The sequence below is a fragment of the Pristis pectinata genome, chromosome 8, assembly GCF_009764475.1.
Source record: "Pristis pectinata isolate sPriPec2 chromosome 8, sPriPec2.1.pri, whole genome shotgun sequence".
Lineage (NCBI taxonomy): Eukaryota > Metazoa > Chordata > Chondrichthyes > Rhinopristiformes > Pristidae > Pristis > Pristis pectinata.
In genome coordinates this window covers 34,153,280-34,176,734 of record NC_067412.1, presented here as the reverse complement: position 1 = coordinate 34,176,734, position 23,455 = coordinate 34,153,280, and the positions used below count along the sequence as shown (strand labels likewise).

Genomic DNA, 23,455 nt, shown 5'->3' with positions numbered 1-23,455 from the left:
AACATGGGATGGATGCGATCAAGGCCAGTTGAGCACAGCAGAAGGTCACCTTCAAATGAGGAAAATGAAAGGCAGCAGAGAATCACCAGAACAGATTCAACAAGGATGGAGAATCTCGGAGAATGGAACAGAATCCAAAATAAAAACTGGGTAGGAGGAAGTGGTACTAAGGTAGCTGTAGGTGTGAATTGGTAACTGGAAAATTATGGGTAACAGGTGTACCCAGAAAGCAGGCAGAGGATATCTGTATAAAATAACATTGCACATATTTCATGAAGGGGCAGTTATAGTTGGGATCTATAGAGGTTTGCATAGCAACACATTTCACTTGAAGGAAGTGCGAGGAGTTAAAAGAAAAGTTGTCCAATGTAACATGTTCAGCCAGGTAGAGGAAAGTGAAGGTTATAGATGGGGACTGGCTTGGCATCCACTTTGGGAAGAAGCAGATAGGCTGTGGCTGGTCTGGTTGGGAATGCAGATGGATTGGAATCCCATGGCAGAAAAAAAATGATTAGGAGCAAGAAATTTGAAACAATTAAAGTGCAAGAGGCTTCTAGAAGATTTGAGGATGTAGGTAGGTAGAGACCGAACAAGGGTTAAGGCTCATTCATCATCTTATGCATACAAATCCTTCAGGTAGATCAGCTGCAATGAATTATCTTTACCACCTTCTCTCAGCTGGCACTACTGACATTTGAGTCATGCAGTTTCACTTGGTCTTCACCCTATTACGGACATCCCCTTTGTTCTCTCCATTTATCCCCCTTCTTTGCAACTGAGAAAACATACTTGACAGTGGCTCTACTTCACTCAGAGTTTGAAGAGATATAGTATGTCATCAAAAACTCTTACATAGATGTATGGTGGAGAGTATTCTAACTGGTTGCACCGCAGCCTGGTATTGAGGCTCCAATGCACCGGATCGCAAGAGGCTGCAGAGGATTGTAGACTCAGCTAGTTCCATCATGGGCACAACCTTCCCCACCATCGAGGACATCTTCAAGATGTGGTGCTTCGAGAAGACGGCATTCATCACTAAGGACCCCATCTGGGACATGCCCTCTTTTCCTTACTACCATTGGGGAGGAGGTACAGAAGCTCGAAGACCCACACTCACCAATTCAGAAAAAAGCTTCTTCCCCTCCGCCATCAAATTTCTGAATGTCCATGAACCCATGACCACTATCTCGTTATTCCCTTTTTTTTGCACTATTTATTTATTTTTGTAATTTATAGTAATTTTATGTATTTGCACTATACTGCCGCTGCAAAACAACAAATTTCACGTCATATAAGTAAGTGATAATAAATCTGATTCTGATTTCTAACTTCTGAAATGTTAACTGTTTCTCTCTCCATAGATGCTGCTTGACCTATTGAGAATTTCAAATATTTTTGATGTTAGATTTCAAGCAGGCTTTTGCTTTAGGTCTCCCTTTAACCCTGCACTGTTCTATTTAAAATCGAGAGTGTGAAGTAAAACAAACATTTGGGATCAAGATGTCCTAGTGCATGACTCACAAAAGGCATACAGTAGTAATTAGGAAAGCTAACAAAGTGTTATTGTTTATTGCAAAGGGAACTGAATGCATATTGGACATTGGTGGGACTGAAGTACCGTGGTACAGTAATGATTTCCATATATAAAGAAGGAGATCAATGCATTCAAAACAGTTCAGGAAGGGTTTACTAAACTAATATCCAGGAGATCTAATGAGGAAATGTTGAATAGGCTATATGTATATCTGCTGGAGTTTAGGAGAGTGAGAGGGCACTTGATTAGAGCATATTAAAACTTGAGGGGTCTTGTCAGGGTGGATGCGGAAGAGGGTGTTTCCTTTTGTCTTGTGGGAGAATCTCAAACCAGGGGTCACAGTTTAAATGGAAGGCTTCACCCATTTAATAAAGAGATCTGCTGAGATATTTTTTTCCAGATCTCTCTTCCTCAAGGAGTGGTGGAAACAGTCTTTGAATAATTTTAAGGCAGAGGAAGGGAGATTCTTGATAAGCAAGATGGTGAAAGGTTACCAGGAGTAGGCAGGAATGTGAAGTTCAGGTTACAGTCAGCTCAACCATGATCTTATTAAACAGTTAAGCAGGTTTGAGGGGCCAAGTTGCCTACTCCAGCTCCTAATTCCTATACTTGTATGTTCATATCCAAAATAGGAAGGGTTAAAGTTTCTGTTAAAATCCACATGGAATATGTAGGAGCTGACAAAGATAGGCTTAACGTATGAATATACTTGCATTTACACTTTTCTTTTTACCTCCAATAATATGATGCTATGCTGCTTTTTGTTACTTGCCTGTGTGGTTCAGCCAATAGATTTATAATTCTGATCCTTTTAAGTATTTGTAATGTTGCAGTTTTGTTATCATGATTGAAGTTTCCATCTGGTTTAAAAGCAACATATCACTCAGAAATGTTTGATGAAAACTGTGTGTAGAATTAATGCTATCTGTGTGATTGAATAACTGTCACCATGTAACTGTTGATGTAACAGATAGCCTTGATAAAACAGCTCTAAAGGTGTTATTTCATTTCATTGAAGCATTATCATTTTAACTCACGATTTCACCTTCTACAATGCTTATTTCAGATTCTTAAATGATCTGATCATTATTTGTAGCTATTCTTGTGCCATAGTTTCCCCAATTACTGATCAAGTGGGAACTGCAGTAAGATATCTATTGTCCAAAGTTAAGAAAGAAAATTTGCTTGTCTATACTGTTTTTCATATACGTTTCAGTATCTTCCAATGTTATTTGCAGCTTATGAAGGATATTTCACGTGCATGCATTTATGCACTGTGGGTGATGTGCCAGCCCATTTGTATGTATCAAGCTCCCTCAACCTACATACCTGCAGTACTTTTTCTTGAGGCTCCCTCCTGTCTCCCCACCATGCTCTGTGTGAACTCATTTTGATTATGAGAGTCATTGCTTGCACTATTTCTACTAAACTAATCACAGCCCAGAATCCTTCCCTGGTCCCAATGCTGTTAATGGTCCTTGCTGGTCAGGTGCTGTTCTCTCCTTCAGATCCACCGTTATCACCTGTCTCCTTTACAAGAGCACTCCTTGACCTCAAGATTTTCACAATCCCCTTCTCTATCCTCCATTTCCAACCCAAGGTAACAATCCTCCAGTAGCATTTCACTCTTGTCTTAGTACCAGAAACAGCACTGATCGAGGTCACTAATTACATCCTGTGTGACGTAGTGACAGCGATCTCTCCCTCCTTGTCCTTCTTAACTTCTTTGCAGCCTTTAACATAGTTAGTGACAGCATCTTTTTCTAATGCCTTACCACCATCATCCAATTGTAATCGGGGAATCACCAGCAATGGCTTTCCCTACTGTGCTGCACTGTTAGTGTCTGCCATTTCTAATGGATCTTTCTTTGCCCCATCCCCTCTTTCATCTACATGCTGCCTGTTGGCAATGCAGTGCATCAGTTTCCATGTGGAGACTGAGGGTGCCCAGCTCTTACCAGCACTTACCTTGACCCCTCCACTAACTTACAGATTGTTTATTTGAGGTACAGTAATGGATGAGCTAAAATGTCCCCTAACTAAACTCAGGGAAGACCAAAGTCATCACCTTCAGTGCCTGTCACAAGTTCTGATTTCCAGCCACTGACTCCATCCCTCTCTGCGGACACTTACTGAAAAATGAACCAGAGTTCTGGGCCTCATTTCTGTCCCACCTCTTAGCAACTCTTACCTTGCCCGACTCTGCACTGTCTGTCTTGTCTACAGCTGAATCCCTTATTCGTGCTTTTGTTACCTCTATTTGTGACCATTCCAATGCACAGCTGCCCATTTTCCCTCTTGTTTCCTCTACAAACCTTACGTGAGTGTTTATGCCAGACAGGTATGCATGGGCCAGGTCATCCTGTTGCCCAATAACTCCATAGGGAACTGCATATCCCAGTGCATTCCTTACTTCCACATCTATGCCTTGCAGCAGGGAAAGACTTGGAGGTCAGATGTTGGTGTCCTGTGTACCAGCCTCCTCAGTTTTCTGCTACAGTAGCTGGCATATCTAACACAACCTCTTTATTTGAGTGGAGAAAATGAGCAAGTAAGTGGAGCTGAGTGAGGTGATCTTCCTTTTACCTTAGTGAGGTCTTTGGACATGAAGATGACCATGGCCCTTTCTACTAATACTTCAGGCTCCTGAAGATAGTAGCACCTGGAGCCCACTTCTGCATAAGGGAGGCCACTGAGTTTGTCTCAGAGATAAGAAGCATGAGGATCTGAACAAATAACAAGCTTCTGCATGGGGCTAGTTCAGCCACTTTAATGAACTGATAGGTTTGATCTGATGGGATATTCTATCCTCAGTCATCTGTCTGCCCGAAGCAATCATTTTCTAAAAGTGTTAGAGATCTAAAGCCATGATTTTACACTTGAGTGAGCTTTCAAAATTAAACAACCAAGAGTACTTAGGGATTTGACATGGATAGTGGGAGCAGAGAGGCAGGATTGTGAATCATAAATTATTTTGGCCAACTTCCCACCACTTTGGACAGCCAGAGATTGGAATGGAAGTGAAAATTCCATTTGCTTCTTCTGTCAGTCTCATTCTTGTTGTAATCTAGGAAGTGGGAGATTTGGTTTGCAGTTGCAACAACAGTTAACTTTGTAGGAAGTACTTGTACCTGACCATAATCAGCTCAATGTTTTTCACAAGTGACAGATTATTAAAGCTCCCTCTCGTTAGATTGCAGTAACAGGTAAATCTGGAATTTTAAACTACAGTCAGTTAAAAGTTGTAGGTGTGGAGACCCATGTCGCTGTCGTCCCCATAATCAACGCCCACCACCCACCACCCTCCCCCCACCACCCTAGGAATGGCAAGATGGGAATCTGCTTTCCACTGGATCAGTAGGATAAGCATTCTTCCTAAAATTCCAACGAAATTGAAACAGGATTAAGATAAGATTTCTTTATTAGTCACATGTACATCGAAACACACAGTGAAATGCATCTTTGCATAGAATGTTCTGGGGGCAGCCCGCAAGTGTCACCATGCTTCCGGCGCCAATGTAGCATGCCCACAACTTCCTAACCGGTAAGTCTTTGGAATGTGGGAGGAAACCGGAGCACCCGGAAGAAACCCATGCAGACACGGGGAGAACGTACAAACTCCTTACAGACTGTGGCCGGAATTGAACCCAGGTCGCTGGCACTGTAATAGCATTACGCTAACTGCTACACTACTGTGCCTGCAATACATTTCTGCAGGAATTTCACCCCAATGTGTTACACGGTTGGGGTAGGTGCAGTTTTGCTTTTTAATACTTACATTGCATATTGTCCTTGGTGTCCCTCCAAGTCATGGACACTAAGAATGATTGTGAGCCTCTCTTTAATTGGTAGACAATCATCCCCCCAATCCATAAAAACCTGCCCCTCCAACAATGGCTGGGCTGCCACTCTGCTGCTGGGTCTTGCAGGTATCAACAGACAACTTCTTTATTGAATAATATCTAGGGCAGGAAGGCTGAGCTCCTCAGGTTAGCAAACAAGCTAGATAAAGAACACAGTTCACCACCCCTGGTTGGGATTGCTTGCTGTAGGCCTCATGGGTAGTACTAAAACTCTGGCATCCCTTTACTCCAGTGCTTGTTAAGACCAACATACCAAAACTGTGTTCACCTGTCAGGTTCAGATGTGGTAGAGGGTGTTCAAAGCCATTTCCTGTCACTGGAGGATCCATTGTAGAAATATAGGAGGATCTGAAGCTTCTCATCAGCTTGCACCTCTATCTTCTGGCCACTGGTCTCAGCTGCAGATCAGCAACCAGAAGGACTGAAAATACAATACACTCCTTGTACCACTAGTAAACTCAAACTTGGGGCCTCCCTTTGGAAAGCTGCTAGGTCCCATTACGAATGCAACTTCAAGGAGCAACCTTGCATCTGGACAGGCTGCGAGAATGAAAAATTGAGGCAACAAACAGGGTTGATGTGCAGGGTTAGACACATATTCGAGTTATGCTTTTCCGAGGATGCTCCTGAAATCCTAGGATTAAGTACAAGGTTCAAAAGTCTCAGAAGAGTTTTTTGTTCCCCCTCAGAACTACTTGCCTGCATTGAGGTGAATACTGATGTAGAATGGTTGGGTAAATGCCGTTTTATCTATGTTATAACTTTTTATATATTTTCTCTACTGTCTGTTTTCTGAAGATTGAACATTCCTGGGGGAAAGATCATAAAAGTCTAGATTTCAAGATGCTGAGAGACAATGTTTTGGAATTTATTAAAGTTAATGGAAATGAAATAATTCTAGGTTTTTTTCTTATTTTAGGTGAAAAGTGCCGGAATTTTATTGATCTGGCTCCTGCATCTGAGAGAAGTGAGTAAAAAAAAAGAGACCTGAGAATTCAGTGCTAAGTTGTCTAATCTTTTAATTGATGCTGAAAATTAACTAGATTTAGAGATATTTTAAACATCTCAAAAATATTCATATATTCAACACTTCCTTTGAACAACACCGTATAAACAGCTAACATTGTGCAATGAGTAACACCTCGAGTGCTTAATGGACATTGAATTGTCAGTGACAAGGATTTAGTACCAAGGCTTTGAAATTACTGTGTTATTGTATAAAAATGCAACGTATATGATTAAATTGGTCTTTCTGCTTTATTAGTATTTTGAGTTGAGAGGAATTTTAGTTGAGTGTGTTTTGAGTTCATACAAAGTTTTATTCCAGATCCAAAAAAAAACATATTGAAGTGTGCAAGAGCAGTTGGTTGATTCAGTATTTTACTTATAGAAATATGCAAAGTCATAGAGGCAGCACAGAAGCATAGCAGTTAGTGTTTAGCAGTTAGCAGTTAGAGATCCTGTGATCTCTGTCTCAGAGGCTGATGTCAGTACATTCTTCAAGAGGGTGAACCTTCGCAAGGCGTCAGGCCTTGACCGTGTACCTGGCAGGGTACTGAAAATCTGTGCCAACCAACTGGCTGGAGTGTTCAAAGACATCTTCAAGCTCTCACTGCTGCGGTCTGAGGTTCCCACCTACCTCAAAAGGGCATCAATCATACATGCGCAAGAAGAGCAGGGTGAGCTGCCTCAATGGCTGTCAACCAGTAGCACTCACTTCTACTGTGATGAAGTGCTTTGAGAGGTTGGTTATGGCTAGAATTAACTCCTGCCTGAGCAAGGACCTGGACCCGCTGCAATCTGCCTACCACCACAACACGTCTATAGCGCACGCAATCTCACTGGTTCTCCATTTGGCTTTGGAGCATCTAGACAACAGCAAAACATATGTCAGGCTGCTGGTTATTGATTACAGCTCCGCATTCAACACCATCATCCCCTCAGTACTAATTAACAAGCTTCAAAACCTGGGCCTCTGTACCTCCCTCTGCAACTGGATCCTCGACTTCCTTATCGGGAGACCACAGTCAGTGCGTATCAATAGTAACATCTCCTTCTTGCTGACAATCCACACAGGCGCACCTCAAGGATGCGTGCTTAGCCCACTACTCTACTCTCTCTACACTCAGGACTGTGTGGCTAGGCACAGCTCAAACGCCATCTATAAATTCGCCGATAACACCACTGTTGTTGGCAGAATCTCAGATAGCGATGAGAAGGTGTACAGGAGTGAAGTAGATTGGCTGGTTGAGTGGTGTTGTAGCAGCAACCTCACACTCAACGTCAGCAAGACCAAGGAATTGATTGTGGGCTTCAGGAAGGGGAATTCGGGAGAACACACACCAGTCTTCATTGAAGGGTCAGTGGTGGAAAGGGTGAGCAGCTTTAAGTTCTTGGGTGTCAACATCTCAGAGGATCTATCCTGGGCCCAACACATTGATGCAATCACGAAGAAGTCATGCACAACATTAGGAGTTTGAGGAGATTTGGTATGTCACCAAAGACTCTTGCAAATTTCTACAGATGTACGGTGGAGAGCATTATGACTGGATGCATCACCGTCTGGTATGGAGGCTACGATGTGCAGGATCGAAAGAGGCTGCAGAGGGTTGTAGACTCAACCAGCTCCATCACAGTCACAACCCTCCCTACCATTGAGGACAACTTCAAGATTCAGTGCCTCAAGAAGGCAGCATCCATCATTAAGGACCCTCACCATCTGGGACATGCAGTCTTCTCATTACTACCATCAGGGAGGAGGTACAGGAGCCTGAAGACCCACACTCAACAATTCAGGAACAGCTTCTTCCCCTTCGCCACCAGATTTCTGAACAGTCCATGAACCCATGAACACTACCTTGTTATTCCTCTTTTACACTATTTATCTATTTTTGTAACTTTTTAACAGTAATTTTTTATCTTTATTTCTTGCACTGTACTGCTGCCGCAAAACAACAAATTTCACGACATGTCAGTGATAATAAACCTGATTCTAATTCTGCTGTTACACAGCTTCAGTGACTCAGGTTCAAACTTGACGTCAGCTGCCATCTTTATGGAGTTTGTATAATTCTCCCTGTGACCACGTGAGTTCCCCCAGGTCCTCCAGTACCTCCTATGTCCTAAAGATGTTCTGGTAATGTGGTTGGCCTTAGCTTAAATACTGTAAATAGCAAAAGAAGAGTGGATGTGCATGTAAATTGAAGGATTACAGTGAAATAGACTGAATTGTTGAGAGCTGACATGAACTGAATGGGCTGAATTCTGTGTTGTACCAAATGGTCATAGGTTCAAATAGACCTTCAAACATCGAGTCTGTGCTGACTATCAAGTACCCACTTGCACTAATCCTGTTTTATTCTTTCAACATTCCCAACAAATCCCTCCAGATTAATTGGCTAATTAATCTAGCAACCAGCATGTCTTTGGGATATGAAGGGAGATTGGAGCTCCGGGGAGAAGCCCACGCAGTCATAGAGAGGACATGCAAACTCCACACAGATAGCAGCAGAGGTCAGTATTGAACCTGGGCCACTGGAGCTGTGAGGCTGTTCATGTATTAGAATGTGCCGCCGTGCTGCTAACAATATACAATCTGCAATCTGTCAGGGAAATCATCTCTCTAATTTTGGTGCACTGTCTTTGGTTTGATCAAGAATTTTATAAAACAATGACCGAGAAAAAAGCTTCCTAAGCATGATTTTAATCAGACCATCAGTCTTCAAGGACGTTCCTGCCTAAACCTAGCAGAATCCACCAGAATCAGGCTGCACATAGGAGATCCTAAACTGCCCAAAAGACACCCAAAAAATGACCATTCTATGAGGATTGGAACAATGGTGGAAACTTCCTGTACACCTTCCCATTCAAGAAAGAAATTCAACATCGAGTTTCCAAAAGTCTGACAGACATCCACAGAGGTACACCTGTGGTTAAATATCATAAAGGCTTCATTGGAGCTCACAATTTCACAGAGGAAGGGGATAGCTAATAAATAACATGATAATTGTATAAAACATTGAAAATGTGGGTATTAAAAATCTGGAATTTTAAGCAGACAGTGCTGGAAAAGCTAATCTCGCCAAGTAACATCTTTGGAGAGCAGCTAACATTTCAGGACAATGACTTTTCTTCAGAACCAAGTTGCTGCTTAGGATTCTCTGATTTTATAAACAAGGCAGGAGTAAATACACATATAACTGTGGTACATCCAGAGTAGTCATGCATGAGGACACAAACAGGAAGGATTCTTGACATAATATGTAGATAAGCCTACAAGAGGAGAGGCTGTGCTTGATTTGGTATTGGGAAATTAACCTGGCCAGGTGTCAGATCTCTCAGTGGGAGAGCATTTTGGAGATAATGATCATCATTCTATCTCCTTTACGATAGCATTAGAGAGAGAAAGGAGCAGATGGACTAGAAAGGTGTTTACTTGGAGTAAAAGGAATTATGAGGCTCTCAGGCAGGAAATTGGAAGCTTAAATTGGGAACTGATGTTCTCGGAAAAGTACGGAAGAAATGTGGCAAATATTCAGGGGATGTTTGGGTGGAGTTCTGCATAGGCATGTTCCAATGAGACAGGGGAGTCACGAGAGGATACAGGAACCGTGGTGTACAAAGGCTATAATAAATCTAGTCAAAAAGTAAAGCTTACAAAAGGTACAGAGAGCTAGGTAGTGTCAGAGATCTGGAAGAGTATAAGGCTAACATGAAGGAGCTTAAGAAGGAAATTAGGAGAGCCAGAAGGGGACATGAGAAGGCCTTGGCGGGCAGGATTAAGGAACACCCCAAGGCATTCTACAAGTATGTGAAGAGCAAGAGGATAAGATGCGAAAGAATAGGGCCTATCAAGTGCAACAGTGGGAAAGTGTGTATGGATCTGGAAGAAATAGTGGAGGTACTTAATGAATACTTTACATCAGTATTCACTACAGAAAAAGATCTGGGTGATTGTAGTGAGGACTTGCAGCAGGCTGAAAAGCTTGAGCATGTGGATATTAGGAAAGAGGAGGTGCTAGAACTTTTGGAAAGCATCAAGTTAGATAAGTCGCTGGGACCGGATGAGATGTACCCCAGGCTGCTGTGGGAGCTGAAGGAGGAGATTGCGGAGCCTCTGGTGATGATATTTGCATCATCGATGGAGATGGGAGAGGTCCCAGAAGATTGGAGGGTTGCAAATGTTGTTCCCTTATTCAAGAAAGGGAGTAGAGATAGCCCAGGAAATTATAGACCAGTGAGTCTTACCTCAGTGGTTGGTAAACTGATGGAGAAGATCCTGAGAGGCAGGATTTATGAACATTTGGAGAGGTATAATATGATTAGGATTAGTCAACATGGCTTCGTCAAGGGCAGGTCCTGCCTTATGAGCCTGATTGAATTTTTTGAGGATGTCACTAAACACATCGATGAAGGGAGAGCAGTAGATGTAGTGTATATGTATTTCAGCAAGGCATTTGATAAGGTACCCCATGCAAGGCTTATTGAGAAAGTAAGGAAACATGGGATCCAAGGGGACATTGCAATATGGATCCAGAACTGGCTGGCCCACAGAAGGCAAAGAGTGGTTGTTGAAGGGTTGTATTCTGCATGGAGGTTGGTGACCAGTGGTGTACCTCAGGGATCTGTTCTGAGACCCTTACTCTTTGTGATTTTTATAAACGACCTGGATGAAGAAGTGGAGGGATGGGTTAGTAAGTTTGCAGATGACACAAAGGTTGGATGTGTAGTGGATAGTTTAGAGGGGTGTCAGAGGTTACAGCGGGACATAGATAGGACGCAAAGTTGGGCTGAGAAGTGGCAGATGCAGTTCAACCCAGTTAAGTGTGAAGTGGTTCATTTTGGTAGGGCAAATATGACAGAGTATAGTATTAATGGTAGGACTCTTGGCAGTGTGGAGGATCAGAGGGATCTTGGGGTCCGAGTCCATAGGACGCTCAAAGCGGCTGCACAGGTTGACTCTGTGGTTAAGAAGGCATATGGTGTATTGTCCCTTCATCAATCGGGGAATCGAATTTAGGAGCTGAGAGGTATTGTTGCAGCTATACAGGACCCTGGTCGGACCCCACTTGGAATACTGTGCTCAGTTCTGGTCGCCTCACTACAGGAAGGATGTGGAGGCCATAGAGAGGGTGCGGAGGAAATTTATAAGGATTATGCCTGGATTGCAGGGCGTGCCTAATGAAAGCAGGTTGAGGGAATTCGGCCTTTTCTCCTTGGAGCAACGGAGGATGAGGGGGGACCTGACAAGAGGTTTATAAGATGATGAGAAGCATTGATCAGGTAGATAGTCAGAGGCTTTTCCCCAGGGCTGAAATGGTTACCACAAGAGGACACAGGTTTAAGGTGCTGGGGAGTAGGTATAGAGGAGATGTCAGGGGTAAGTTTTTTACTCAGAGAGTGATGAGTGCGTGGAATGGGCTGCCGGCAACGGTGGTGGAGGCGGATACGATAGGGTCTTTTACGAAACTTTTGGATAGGTACATGGAGCTGAGAAAAATAGAGGGCTATAGGTAAGCCTAGTAATTTCTGAGGTAGGGACATGTTCGGCACAGCTTTGTTAGCCGAAGGGCCTGAATTGTGCTGTAGGTTTTCCATGTTCTGTGTTCTGAACAGGGTGGTCCTGTCCTTGAAACATCTGAAACCTGTTCCCTGGTACCTGCTCTGTAAGTGTAACTGGCTTCTCACAATGTGGTGGCTTCATTTACATCCCAATTGCTTTTTTAAAATTTCCTGGTAAAGCAATTCTGATGCGAACAAATGGAAATAGTCATAGATTTTAGCCAAGGCCTTTATCATAGAGGATTCAGTTTGTTGCTATTATATATCATAATGCAAAGGACAATGTGGTCGAAGTTATTCCTATTCATCTCCATGGCAGTGAAGATATTCTTATTCTAAAGTGATTACACAAGGACCTGTTACCTTCCTAAGTGGGTCATTGGTGACGAATTGAAATTTCCACTAGCAATATGAGGTCACAAGAAAAGATGCAAACTAAAAGGCAATTGAGTTGCAAATGAAAATGTTGCATTGTGTGCAGCTAATATGCTTAGGAGATGTTCAGCACTTTCAGTAGTAAAGCTTATTGACCTTCAAGTTAGACATGATATTGATTTTACAGCAATGTGTTGGCCCTGCTGATACCTTGATTCTCTGATCTTGGAGTGATTTGCCAGGTTAGTCTATTTAAATATCCATTGGATAGCAAAATTGAAAATGTGTAGAATTGGAGGCAAGCATGCAACTTGGTTTGGGAAGTTTATTGAGAGACTAATGACGGACAAGATCAGAAGGATGTAACTCGAGTTATTCCCCAGGAATCTGCATTGCCCTTCATCTTTTCTAGTAATGGTCTTGGCTAAAGCCATTCACCATTTCCATTCAATTGGATAAAAATCGCTTTACCTTGAAGTGCAATAATTTAGGTCAGAACCCGGTTACATTTACAGAGCCGATCACAGCAGACAGCTTTCAGATGTATTAAGGGCACAACAACACTGTCCCTTCATGTGTACTTAGTCTAGATATACCCCATTTGAATCTGTATCCAAACAAAGGAATGGAGAGACCTAAAAAAATTATAGCCCAGAAAATGTGTGCAGGTAATTAAGCAGGATTAACCTGGAGCTACCGCTTTTAAAGCAGATAGAATATCAGCCACTTAGAACCAGCTAAAGCTAACCTCCAATGCTTAATGTTTGTCTACTTCCCTTAAAATAAGATACATAAAAATTACAGCAGGTGCTGGCAAGTATTCTGACTGGCTAGACATTGAAGGATGGCACTACACAGGAAAGAGTGAGCTTCAAGATTTTTCTGATGCTGCATTGAAGGTATTGATGGATGAGATGGAAAATTGTAGAAATGTGATTAATCCACAGGGATCAGGAGTCACTCCAGACAAGCTCTTCAGGGGCAGTGGAAGCAGATTGTTTTGCTGAGCAATGTCAGGAATCCAGCTTCAAGCAGTGCTACAGGAGATTCATTGACATCACATGCAAGATTATGGTCAGTGAATGCAACAGAAAGACTAGTTAAGGTCACTTTTCAGTGTGGTACAGTCCCCCATCACTGAGTACCAGTACTCTGTAAATCAGGTTTAAAACCTAATGTTCAGAGCTTCAACTCACACTTACATACTTAAAATTATTGCAACTCTTACACCCTCATCTCAGAGCTTGAAGACACTGCCAACTCTTCGACATGATAGATGCTCACTAACACAATTGCTTCTCTCTTGCAGGAGAGGGTGACAGATAACTGGAAGAGAGTGGTGGGTCAGGTTTGGCTGTGCGAACTTGCCTGCACAAAAGAGACAATGGTTGGCATAAATGTCAGAGAGTCATGAAGATACATAGTACGGAAATAGGCCCTTCAGTCCCACTCATCCATATTGATCAAAATACCTATCTACGCTAATCTTATTTTCCTGCATTTGGCCCATTTCCCTCTATTCCTTTCCTGTCCATGTACCTGTCCAAATGTACCTGTCCAAATGTTTTTTTTAATGCTGTGATTGTACCTGCATCTTTCACCTCCTCTGGCAGCTTGTTCCATGTACCCACCACCCTCAGAAAAAAATTTGCCCCTCAGATCTCCTTTAAATCATTTCCCTCTCACCTTAAACCTATTCCCTCTATTTTTCGACTCCCCTACCCTTGGAAGATGACTGTGTCTATCTACCCTATCTATGTCCCTCATAATTTTATAAACCTCTATAAGATCACCTCTTAGCCTCTTGCGCTCCATTGAGAACAATCCCAGCCTATCCAATCTCTCCTTATAACTAAAGCTCTGCATTCCAGGCAACATCCTGGTGGATCTCTTCTCCACTCTGTCTAGTACTACCACATCCTTTCTGTGGTGTGATGTCCAGAACTGCACATAACGTTCCAAGTGTAGCCTAACCAATGTCTTGTACAGCTGCAACATGATGTCCCAACTCTTATACTCAATCCTCCCGCCAATGAAGGCAAGAAAGCTAAATGCCTTTTTTACTACCCTATCCACCTGCATCGTTATTTTCAGGGAGCTGTGAACTTGCACCCCAATGTCCTCTGTACATCAACACTTCTAAGGTCCCTGCTGTTTACTGTATTTGTCCAGCCTGTATTAGACATCCCAAAATGAACTACCTCATACTTGTCTGGATTAAATTCCATATGCCACCAGGCTGCCCAACTTTCCAGCTGACCTATGTCCCACTGTATTCTTAGGCAACCATCCTCACTATCTACAAGTCCACTAATCTTTGTGTTATTAGCAAACTTACTTATCAGACCACAGACATTCTCATCCATGTCATTTATATGGATGACAAATAGCAATGGTCCCAGCACCAATCCCTGCAGTACACCACTGGTTATAGACTTTCAGTCAGAAAAACAACCCTCCACCCCTACCCTCTGTCTCCCACCATCAAGACAATTTTGGCAAAATGAAGCAACAGAAATGACTGAAGACCATACAATATCTGATAAAGTCTTCCTTCCCATTTCCCCTTCATCACACAATTTTTTCTGACAATCTGTTGATAGTGTAAATATGCACAATTTAGTTTTATCCTCTCCCTTCAGGTATCTCTGCCTCTGTGCAATTCTTCTTTCAGAGAACTAAGGACTGCAGCCTGGCCAGGCAGCAACTGAACAGACAGAAGACAATGAAGATGAAGGCAGACTGTCACTTAGTTTAACATTCACAGCCAGTAGCTGAGGCCATAGCACTGACCACAGCTTAGAGACAGGCTTACATAAGAACATAAGAAATAGGAGCAGGAGTAGGCCATCTAGCCTGACGAGCCTGCTGTGCCATTCATTAAGATCATGGCTGATCTGGACATGGATTCAACTCCACCTACCTGCCTTTTCCCCATAACCCTTAATACCCCTATTATGCAAAAATCTATCTAACTGTGTCTTAAATATATTTAATAAGGTAGCCTCCACTGCTTCTCTGGGCAGAGAATTCAACAGATTCACCACTCTCTGGGAAAAGCAGTTCCTCCTCATCTCCATCCTAAATCTACTCCCCAAATCTTGAGGCTAAGTCCTCTAGTTATAGCCTCACCTACCAGTCCCTCTTTCCTGCCTCTTATCTATCCCTTTCATGATTTTATGTTTCTCAGTGGTAGAATCTTCACAAAGTGAGGTACTGGACACACCTCAGATAATGGTCTCAGATCAACATCTTGCAGGAGGATCAGCTGATAGTTTGAGAGACGTGTAGCTGTCTTATGCACACAAAGGATTAAGAGCTGTAGGCCAGGGAAGTGTCACCAGTGCAAGTACAGGAGAACTGCCCATGTACACAGTGATCAGAAGCCACTCAAGATCATTGTTGTTTGGGCTCTCCAGAGAGCACAAAGAGGTTGCAAGGAAAGTTTGTGAAGAGCCAGGGCAGAAGGCAGGGGCAATGTAGGTGCTGGCTTTGTGGAGGTCAGGGTTACACAAGGGTATTTGGCAGGCTACAACAGATGGCACAGGGATGCATACACAGATGGCACAGGGAAATGCTGGTTGCATTGTTAGGTTTGGCAGAGAGCCCCTGTTGAATATTAAGGAGTCCACCACCAAGCTTTCACAGAGCTTTGTAACGGGCTTGCAATGGATATTTTCCAGTATGAAAGTGATTGGCATGGCTGTGAGAAATATTGAGATCGAGTGGATTTAGTTTCAAATGGGTGATTTCTTAGTATTCATTACTGCACGAGCAGAATCCATCCAAATCTAGAAACTGAGGTGGAAGTGCTGTCTTCCATCAGGAAAGCTGCTTTCATCATAGCTCTGGACGGCAGTACTCACTGGAGTTTGCAGATTGTCTTCTAGCAGAGTATTGAGTGACTGAATCCTTACTGCAGAGGAGCAGCAGTGATTCCATGACCACAAATCTAGGCTTTCAGAGCGAGGGGAACTCCTTAAAATTATTCCCTCTGGCCAGCTGGTGTGTGCCTCACTTAAAGACAGCAGCTGTCAATGAACCTTGGTGCATGCACTGGGGTAACACTGTACTAAAATTCACATTGAAATCAGACACCAAGCGAATGCAGCCATGTGATTAGTTGCCATTCTGTGTAATGGAGCACACATTGATTCCATTTGGAATATATATTTTGTGTTGACTTTTATCTTTGCGTTGTGGCCAAGCAGATCCCATGGTGACCAGCAGCAGAGGGAACATAAGGTATGGGATTGTTGGCAAATAGAGTTTCATTATACGCTGCCGGACTTTCGCTTCATGAGATCACAGCTCTGTACTGTCCACCACAATAAAATACCTGCTGATTATTAATGTCCCTTTAAATCCCTTTAAATTTGTGTTGCCATCGATACATGCCATACATGAAGTACATGCCATTGTTCATAAAAGATAGTATTTGTGTGCATATCTACAAAATCCATGAACCGTACTACGTATTTTCACTGGGGGGGATAAGTATGAGTGAAGTTGTTTTATTATAGCACAAAGGAACTAGAGGAATTGTTCTAGCATTGTTGCAGAAGTACAAAGCCTCTGGAGCCTGTCAGTTTTCTGAGGAAGTTCCTGACCCATCTGTCTGAGACATGTTAGCACTCAGACAGCTGATCAAGGCAGATGCAAATGGTGCTGGTTGGATGCTCTTGAGCAAGCAGTCGAAAAGATCAAGGAGACAGACACAACAGAGCCTGTGTTGCAATACTTTGATGATAAGAAGGAGCAATACTACAGGCAGACTCATCTCAGAAAAGCATCTTGGAGCAATGATCTTGCAAGGAGATTAGCTGATATATTGCAGACGGCGATGAGTCATGCATAAATTGAGAAGGAGCTACTCACTCGGCTGGGGAGGTTTCACTGGTAAAATGTACGGGAGAACTATACATGTGCACAGTGATCAGAAGCCACTTGAGATCATTACTGTTACTACTCTTCATAGAGCACTAGAGAGGCTGCAGAGAATGTTTGTGAGGATGCAGGCGTGCGATGTAAAAATTCGGTGCTATCTGGGCAAAGACATATGTTTAATCAAGCCTGTCTTAACAACCCAAGAGATGCCAAGGATACTGAACTTGAGATAATCGACATTGTAAATTGCATGGTTATGGTCATGCGAAGCAGAGATCTGATGTGTTTTGACTGTATATATTGAGTATTGGATTAAAAGGAAGTGTTATTTATTTGATAGTGGAGGAAAAGGAGTTAAGTGACAAAGGTAGAATGTGTTAAGCATATCAGATCATTTGACTTAATAAGTTTACTCCGACATTCCAAAGACTTACGGGTTGGTAGGTAAATTGGTCACTGTAAGTTGCCCCCAGTGTGTAGGTGAGTGATAGAATCTGGGGGAAGTTATGGAATGTGGAGAGAATACAATATGATTAGTGTAGATGGGTGCTTGATGGTCAGCATGGACTCAGTAGGCTAAAGGGCCTGTTTCTGTGCTGTATGACTCTGCAGTTATGACAATGACCTCTTAAAGCAATTATTGTGCAATACTTGGATTGAATTTTTGAATATTTTTCTGATTTTATTGCTGTCTCCAAACTAGATAGGGGCCATTTCCAGTCCTCTAAAGATATAAGAATTAATGCAGGATGACAACTTGCTGGGACACAAGTTCCAATGGGGAATCAAGAACTACAGGGCATAGGTTTGTGAGAGGGGAGAGATTTAATAGGTACCTTTAGGGCAACTTTTTCCCTCAAAGGGTAGTTGGTATATGGAATAATCTAACGGAGGAAGTGTTTGAGGCAGGCACATTAACAGCATTTAAAAGACACTTGACAAGTACATGGATAGGAAAGGTTTAGAGGCATATGGGCCAAACACGGGCAAAGATGACTAGCTTAGATGGGAATCTTGGTCCGCATGGACCAGTTGGGCCGAAGGGCCCACTTCCATGCTGTATGACTCTATGACTCTGTGTTAGGGCTGATTTTGACAGGGTGTTCTCTCTGCTAGGGGCACAGGCATCACTGGGACACATTTCTGCTGCAGTTGGACATCTCTGAAGTGATAATTATCCATGGCAACGGAATCATTTTGTCACCCAGAAACCGTCAGTTACATTATGACAACTTCCAGCATTATTGCATGGACTTTTAGTGAACTCTGAGCCTTGGTGTTACGAAAGTTTCAGGTTGACTCATGGATGCATGCACAATGTCATGGGTTTCATCTAAAGCAATAACACCTTGGGAAAGCGAATGCACAAGAAACTGAATGCCTCCTCTCACTTCTCCCTTCCTGCCCCGCCCACTTGTCCATCATCTGACAACCACATGCCCAGATTGCACAATTAATGTAAAATTAGGTAGATCTTTGAGGATGCCAGGAATCATAATGCTTGATTGCACTCATGATTTCCACAACTACAGACAGCAGATAAATGTAGTTACATGTTTTCGTGTCATAGCTGGCACATTTTTAGATGATTTGCATTCATTTTTTAAAAATTTTATTTACAGCATGGTAACAAGCCCTTCCGGCCCAAGGAGTCCACTCTGCCCATTTTAAATCCCAAATTAACCTACCTGTACGTCTTTAGAATGTGCGAGGAAACCGGAGCACCCGGCGGAAACCCACGCAGACACGGGAGAACGTACAAGCTCCTTACAGACAGTGACAGGAATCAAACCCTGATCGCTGGCGCTGTAATAGCGTCGCGCTAACCGCTACGCTACCGTGCCACCCAATTGTATCTCTGAGACTTTTGTGTCTGGGAATGATATCTCTCTTTCTACTATCCTTTTAAGTTTCTGTCCCTCCATAATGGTGGTACTCAAAGCTGTGCTTATTGAACTCAAAGCAGAGTGAAGCACAACAGTTAGGGTTCAACCTTCAGAAATGTAGAATATATGAATGTGAATATACCTTTAAGAAAAAGAATGTATCACGTGGTATGACATTTGCAACACTGTTGTACCTGTTGCTGTTGGAAGTTGAGTGTTGACTGCCTTCAATAAAGGATATTTTGTTGGTAGCTCTACCTCTGTTATTTGCCTTAGCAAGCAGCAGCTTCAAAGAGTTTATGGTCCCTACGTTGGTGATCAGGATGGGACGTTGCTGCTTGAAGGAGTTGTAGGACAGTCATCCAATTTGAGGTTCACGGAGAACCTCTCTGAGCAGAACAGTGATGGTGGCAGGCTGTGGATGTTGTGGATATGTTGGTGAGCTTGGGAAATATGACTGATCACTTGCCCTGTACATAGAACATGTGGAAATGTCACTGAGGGCAAACCATATCATCAAGTTCCAGGGCAGGACACAGTACAGAACATGAGAAGAGGAAGATGTAGCCCTGATAATTATATGGTGCTAGTGAGTCTGCCATGAACTGCAGAAGAAGTCTATTTTATGGATGTATTGAAAACTTTGGTGGGACATTTTATCCTGGTACCTTCATAGATGTTCGAGAGCTACAAGTCTGTCACATGCAACCATGGATCAGAGGAAACAAATGGGCAGGCTAAAGACACAAGCAAAAAGGTACAATTCCCAGACATTGTCTGATAGGCAATGTGGGAATATTTAATGTATGGGCTGCAAATGGGAAAATCCAGGTGAAGTTATTTGATATGTAGGACTTAATGTGACAGGGAATATGCAAAATAGTCCCTGCAATGGGGATGGCACTTGAAAACATGAGGCAGTTTCCAAGGTGCGAGCAGTGAACAAGTCCCTAGAGATGGTAATAACAGAGTGGTGGTGCTTGTCCTGGCCAGGTTACGAGGATGCTGCAAGTATGTTTGATGGTAACCAGTTGGTAACATGAGTGCAAAAGGCAGGAAGGCTATAAGAGGTGGGATTGATGTCATGAGACCCCCCCCCCCCCGGCCTCAGAATGGTCATTTAAGAGTACTATTGTTGTCACAGGGTGGGGTACATTGCATGGGGGTGCAAGTGCTTGAACAAAGTAACTTCAGATAATGAAAGTTGTTCCTGTCTGCCAAAAATAAGATTGCAAGGTCCAGCATGGAAGACTGATCCAAAGGGTTAGGGCCCAGGGGAGCCAGGGCAAGTTGGTAAATCGGATCCAAAATTGTATTGGCAACAGGAAACAGAGTTGTTTTTGTGATTGGATGCCTGTGACTCGTGGTCTTCCACAGTGTGCTGGGTCCCTTGCTGTGTGTAATATACATGATTGATTTGAATGTGGATGTAGGAGGCGTGATCAGTAAGTTTGCAGATGAGATGAAGGTTAGTGGAGTTGTTGATGGTATGGAGGGTAGTCTTAGGCTACATGGAGATATCAATGTGTTGGTGGTGGCTGAGAAATGGCAGATGGAGTTTAATCCAGATAAATGTGAGATAATGCATTTTGTGAGTATTAATAAAGCCAGGACATGAATGGTAGGGTTCTAGGGATTATTGAGGAACAGAGGGACCTTGGTATGCAAGTCCAAAGTTCTTTGAAGGTGGCAGTGCAGTAGATAATGTGGTTAATAAAGTATTTAAGATACTGGCCTTCATTAGTTGAGTCATTGAATATAAGAGCAGGGAGTTTATGCTCCAACTTTATAAAACAGCTGGACCTCAGCTGGAGTACTATGTGCATTTCTGTTCACCACTCTATAGGCAGGATGTGGTAGCATTGGAGAGGGTACAGAGCAGATTGACCAGGATGTTGCTTGGAATAGAACATTTCAGTTATGAGGAGAGACTGGAGAAGGTGGGTCTGTTTTCCCTGGAGCAGAGGAGGCCAGGAAGGGACATTATTGTGGCATATAAAATAATAAGGGGTATAGATAGGGTAGACTGCAGGAAACTTTTCCTTTTTTCAGAAGTAGATAAAACTAGAGGATATAGATATTTAGAGTAAGGGGTAAGAGATTTAGAGGGAATCTGAGGGGGACCTTTCTCACCCAGAGAGCAGTGAGTACCTAGAATACAGGAAGTTCCTGGGTTACGAACGAGTTCTGTTTTTGAGACTGTTCGTAACCCGATTTTGTATCTAACTTGGAACAGTGTCCACGCATACGCACTTGGGCCGGGGATCATGGCCGCGCATGCGCACTTGGGCCAGGGATCGTGGCCGCACATGGCCCCAGCCACACATACGTACTTGGCCCAGGGTTGGGCCAAAGAAAGTGTATCGCCGCTGTGGTAGGATTGGGGGCCAGGCCTGCTTACGAACCGACCATGAAGGTTGGTTCGTAAGTACGGGCGTCTGTAAGTCGGGCGTTCGTAAGTCGGGGACTTCCTGTACACTGCTTGAGAGAGTGGTGAAAGCACTGACAGCATTTAAGAAGTGTCTGGACACACACTTGAGTTGCCTAGGCATTGAAAGCTATGGGCCAAATGCTAGAAGATGGGAATAATATGGATGGATGCCCATTGGTTGGCATGGACATGGTGGGCTAAGTGGCCTAAATCCATGCTATAGGACTCTATGACTGTGTTGCTCTGTGATGTGGAACAATCCTGCTGAGGTTCCTACACATGGGAAAGTGGAATAAAGAGGAGGTAGAAACGGGAATGTCAAGTGGTATTTGTTCTACAGCCAAGGAACGTTATGAGGACAACACATTTAAGGCTACATTAATGAGTGAGAAATTAACAAGAGCATGCATATTGGTGTTGTGCAGAGTCAGTCTGCTATCGTCCCCAGGATATGTATTTGAAATACCTCAACCACTTTCCATTAAAGATGGTGTTGAGTGCCCCTATGGAGGAGGGACACTCATTGGCATATATCAAATTGAGCTTGTCAGATCCAGGGACTGTGAGGAGATACTGAAGCCACCTATGCAATGGATTCAGCCAAACAGACCACTTCTCATATGGGCTTGAGAAGTACCAAGAAGTCTCTATCACAGACCCTTCCAGACCAGAGTCACAGGGTGTAGCTCTAACAGAATAATCATGGTAATCATACAGTAACCTGGAATTGTGAGAGAATGTACAGCCTTGGATGAGAGTGCAGCCAATGTACGCAGCTCTCTCCACAAGGGCAAGTGTGGTTAGGCTATGGGTAGTGATGGACCAACACCATTGTAGATGGAATTTGATGTCAATCATCTGAAGAGGAATGCAAAGGCTGGGTTCGAGGCAAAACATGAGATTTTAATGGGAAGAGGTAGGGCAGAAGTTGGGTAAAACACACCTGCTAAAGAGACTGAGAAAAGATTGATTGATATAGAGCCAAGGGCTGTGGTGAAACTGGGTGATGGTCAAAGGGAGCATGATAAACCTAGAGTTGGTTTGTAATGAGAGCTGGCAATTCAAATAAAGAATAAACCTTCCGTGATATAAAGAGAATACAAAGAGAGTTATGGATTTATTATGCTGACTGTTGGGTGTCTCTAAGGGCTGCAGGTCATCAAGTGAAACACACGTTGCATTATGATGGCAGCAAGACACTGGGATAGGAGGTATCAACTATGGAAGCATTTGCAGAGGCCAACATGAGATTGATGAACAAATCTACAAAGTATAGAAATGTGGGCTGAAAATTAGGCCAGGGTGAATCTTTCACAGTGAAGAACAGTCCATTCTGAGCTGTCCAAGTGCCATTTGGATGGTGATTCAGTATTTTCAAAGCAAAGGGAACATTCACAATCCTCAATAGCAAACAATTCAGAGGAAGAGTCCACTTTCTGCTTGGAAACAAAGCTGTATTGCTTTGAAAACATATCACAATAATATTGTCAGACCCCAATTTGGGTAGCAATTTTACAGGTATGTAGTTCGTAATGGACTAAATTAAAAAGTATACGTTGAAGAAATATTCAATACTTAAGACTTGACTTATGAGTCTTATTCAGTTCTGGTTACTTTAAAAAGTAGCCATGTAATCCAGATTGTTACAGTAATTTGTTTCATGACAAAACCTTTGACAATAGTATATGTGCAAAAATGTAGTGAGACTACAATTATTTGTTATAGCAATCTGATTTAGTGGTGTCACACTATGTTCACTTCCTCTCTTTATGTATTCTTTTTTCTCTTAGATTTAAGCTAAAAGGTTATATTAATGTAGCATTTGAGCCATCCATTCAAAGCTGACCCTTGCTTAAAAAAGTCAAATAAAGGGAGCAGGGTGAGTGCAATTAATCAAGTAGACTGATTGGCTGTGGGA

General features: G+C 42.8%; 1 protein-coding gene across 2 annotated transcripts in view; it reads left to right on the top strand.

Annotated features, from left to right (window-relative positions):
• The window catches only part of gsg1l (gsg1-like), a 153,336-nt gene that overhangs the window by 57,475 nt on the left and 72,406 nt on the right, over nt 1-23,455 (top strand). Inside the window, exon 3 of one of the 2 annotated variants that reach the window (XM_052020943.1) lies at nt 6,317-6,364. The exons of the other annotated variant lie outside the window; for it this stretch is intronic. Coding sequence (XP_051876903.1) covers nt 6,317-6,364 — 48 coding nt within the window. The remainder of the gene's footprint in view (nt 1-6,316; nt 6,365-23,455) is intronic. 2 annotated transcript variants of the gene reach the window in all.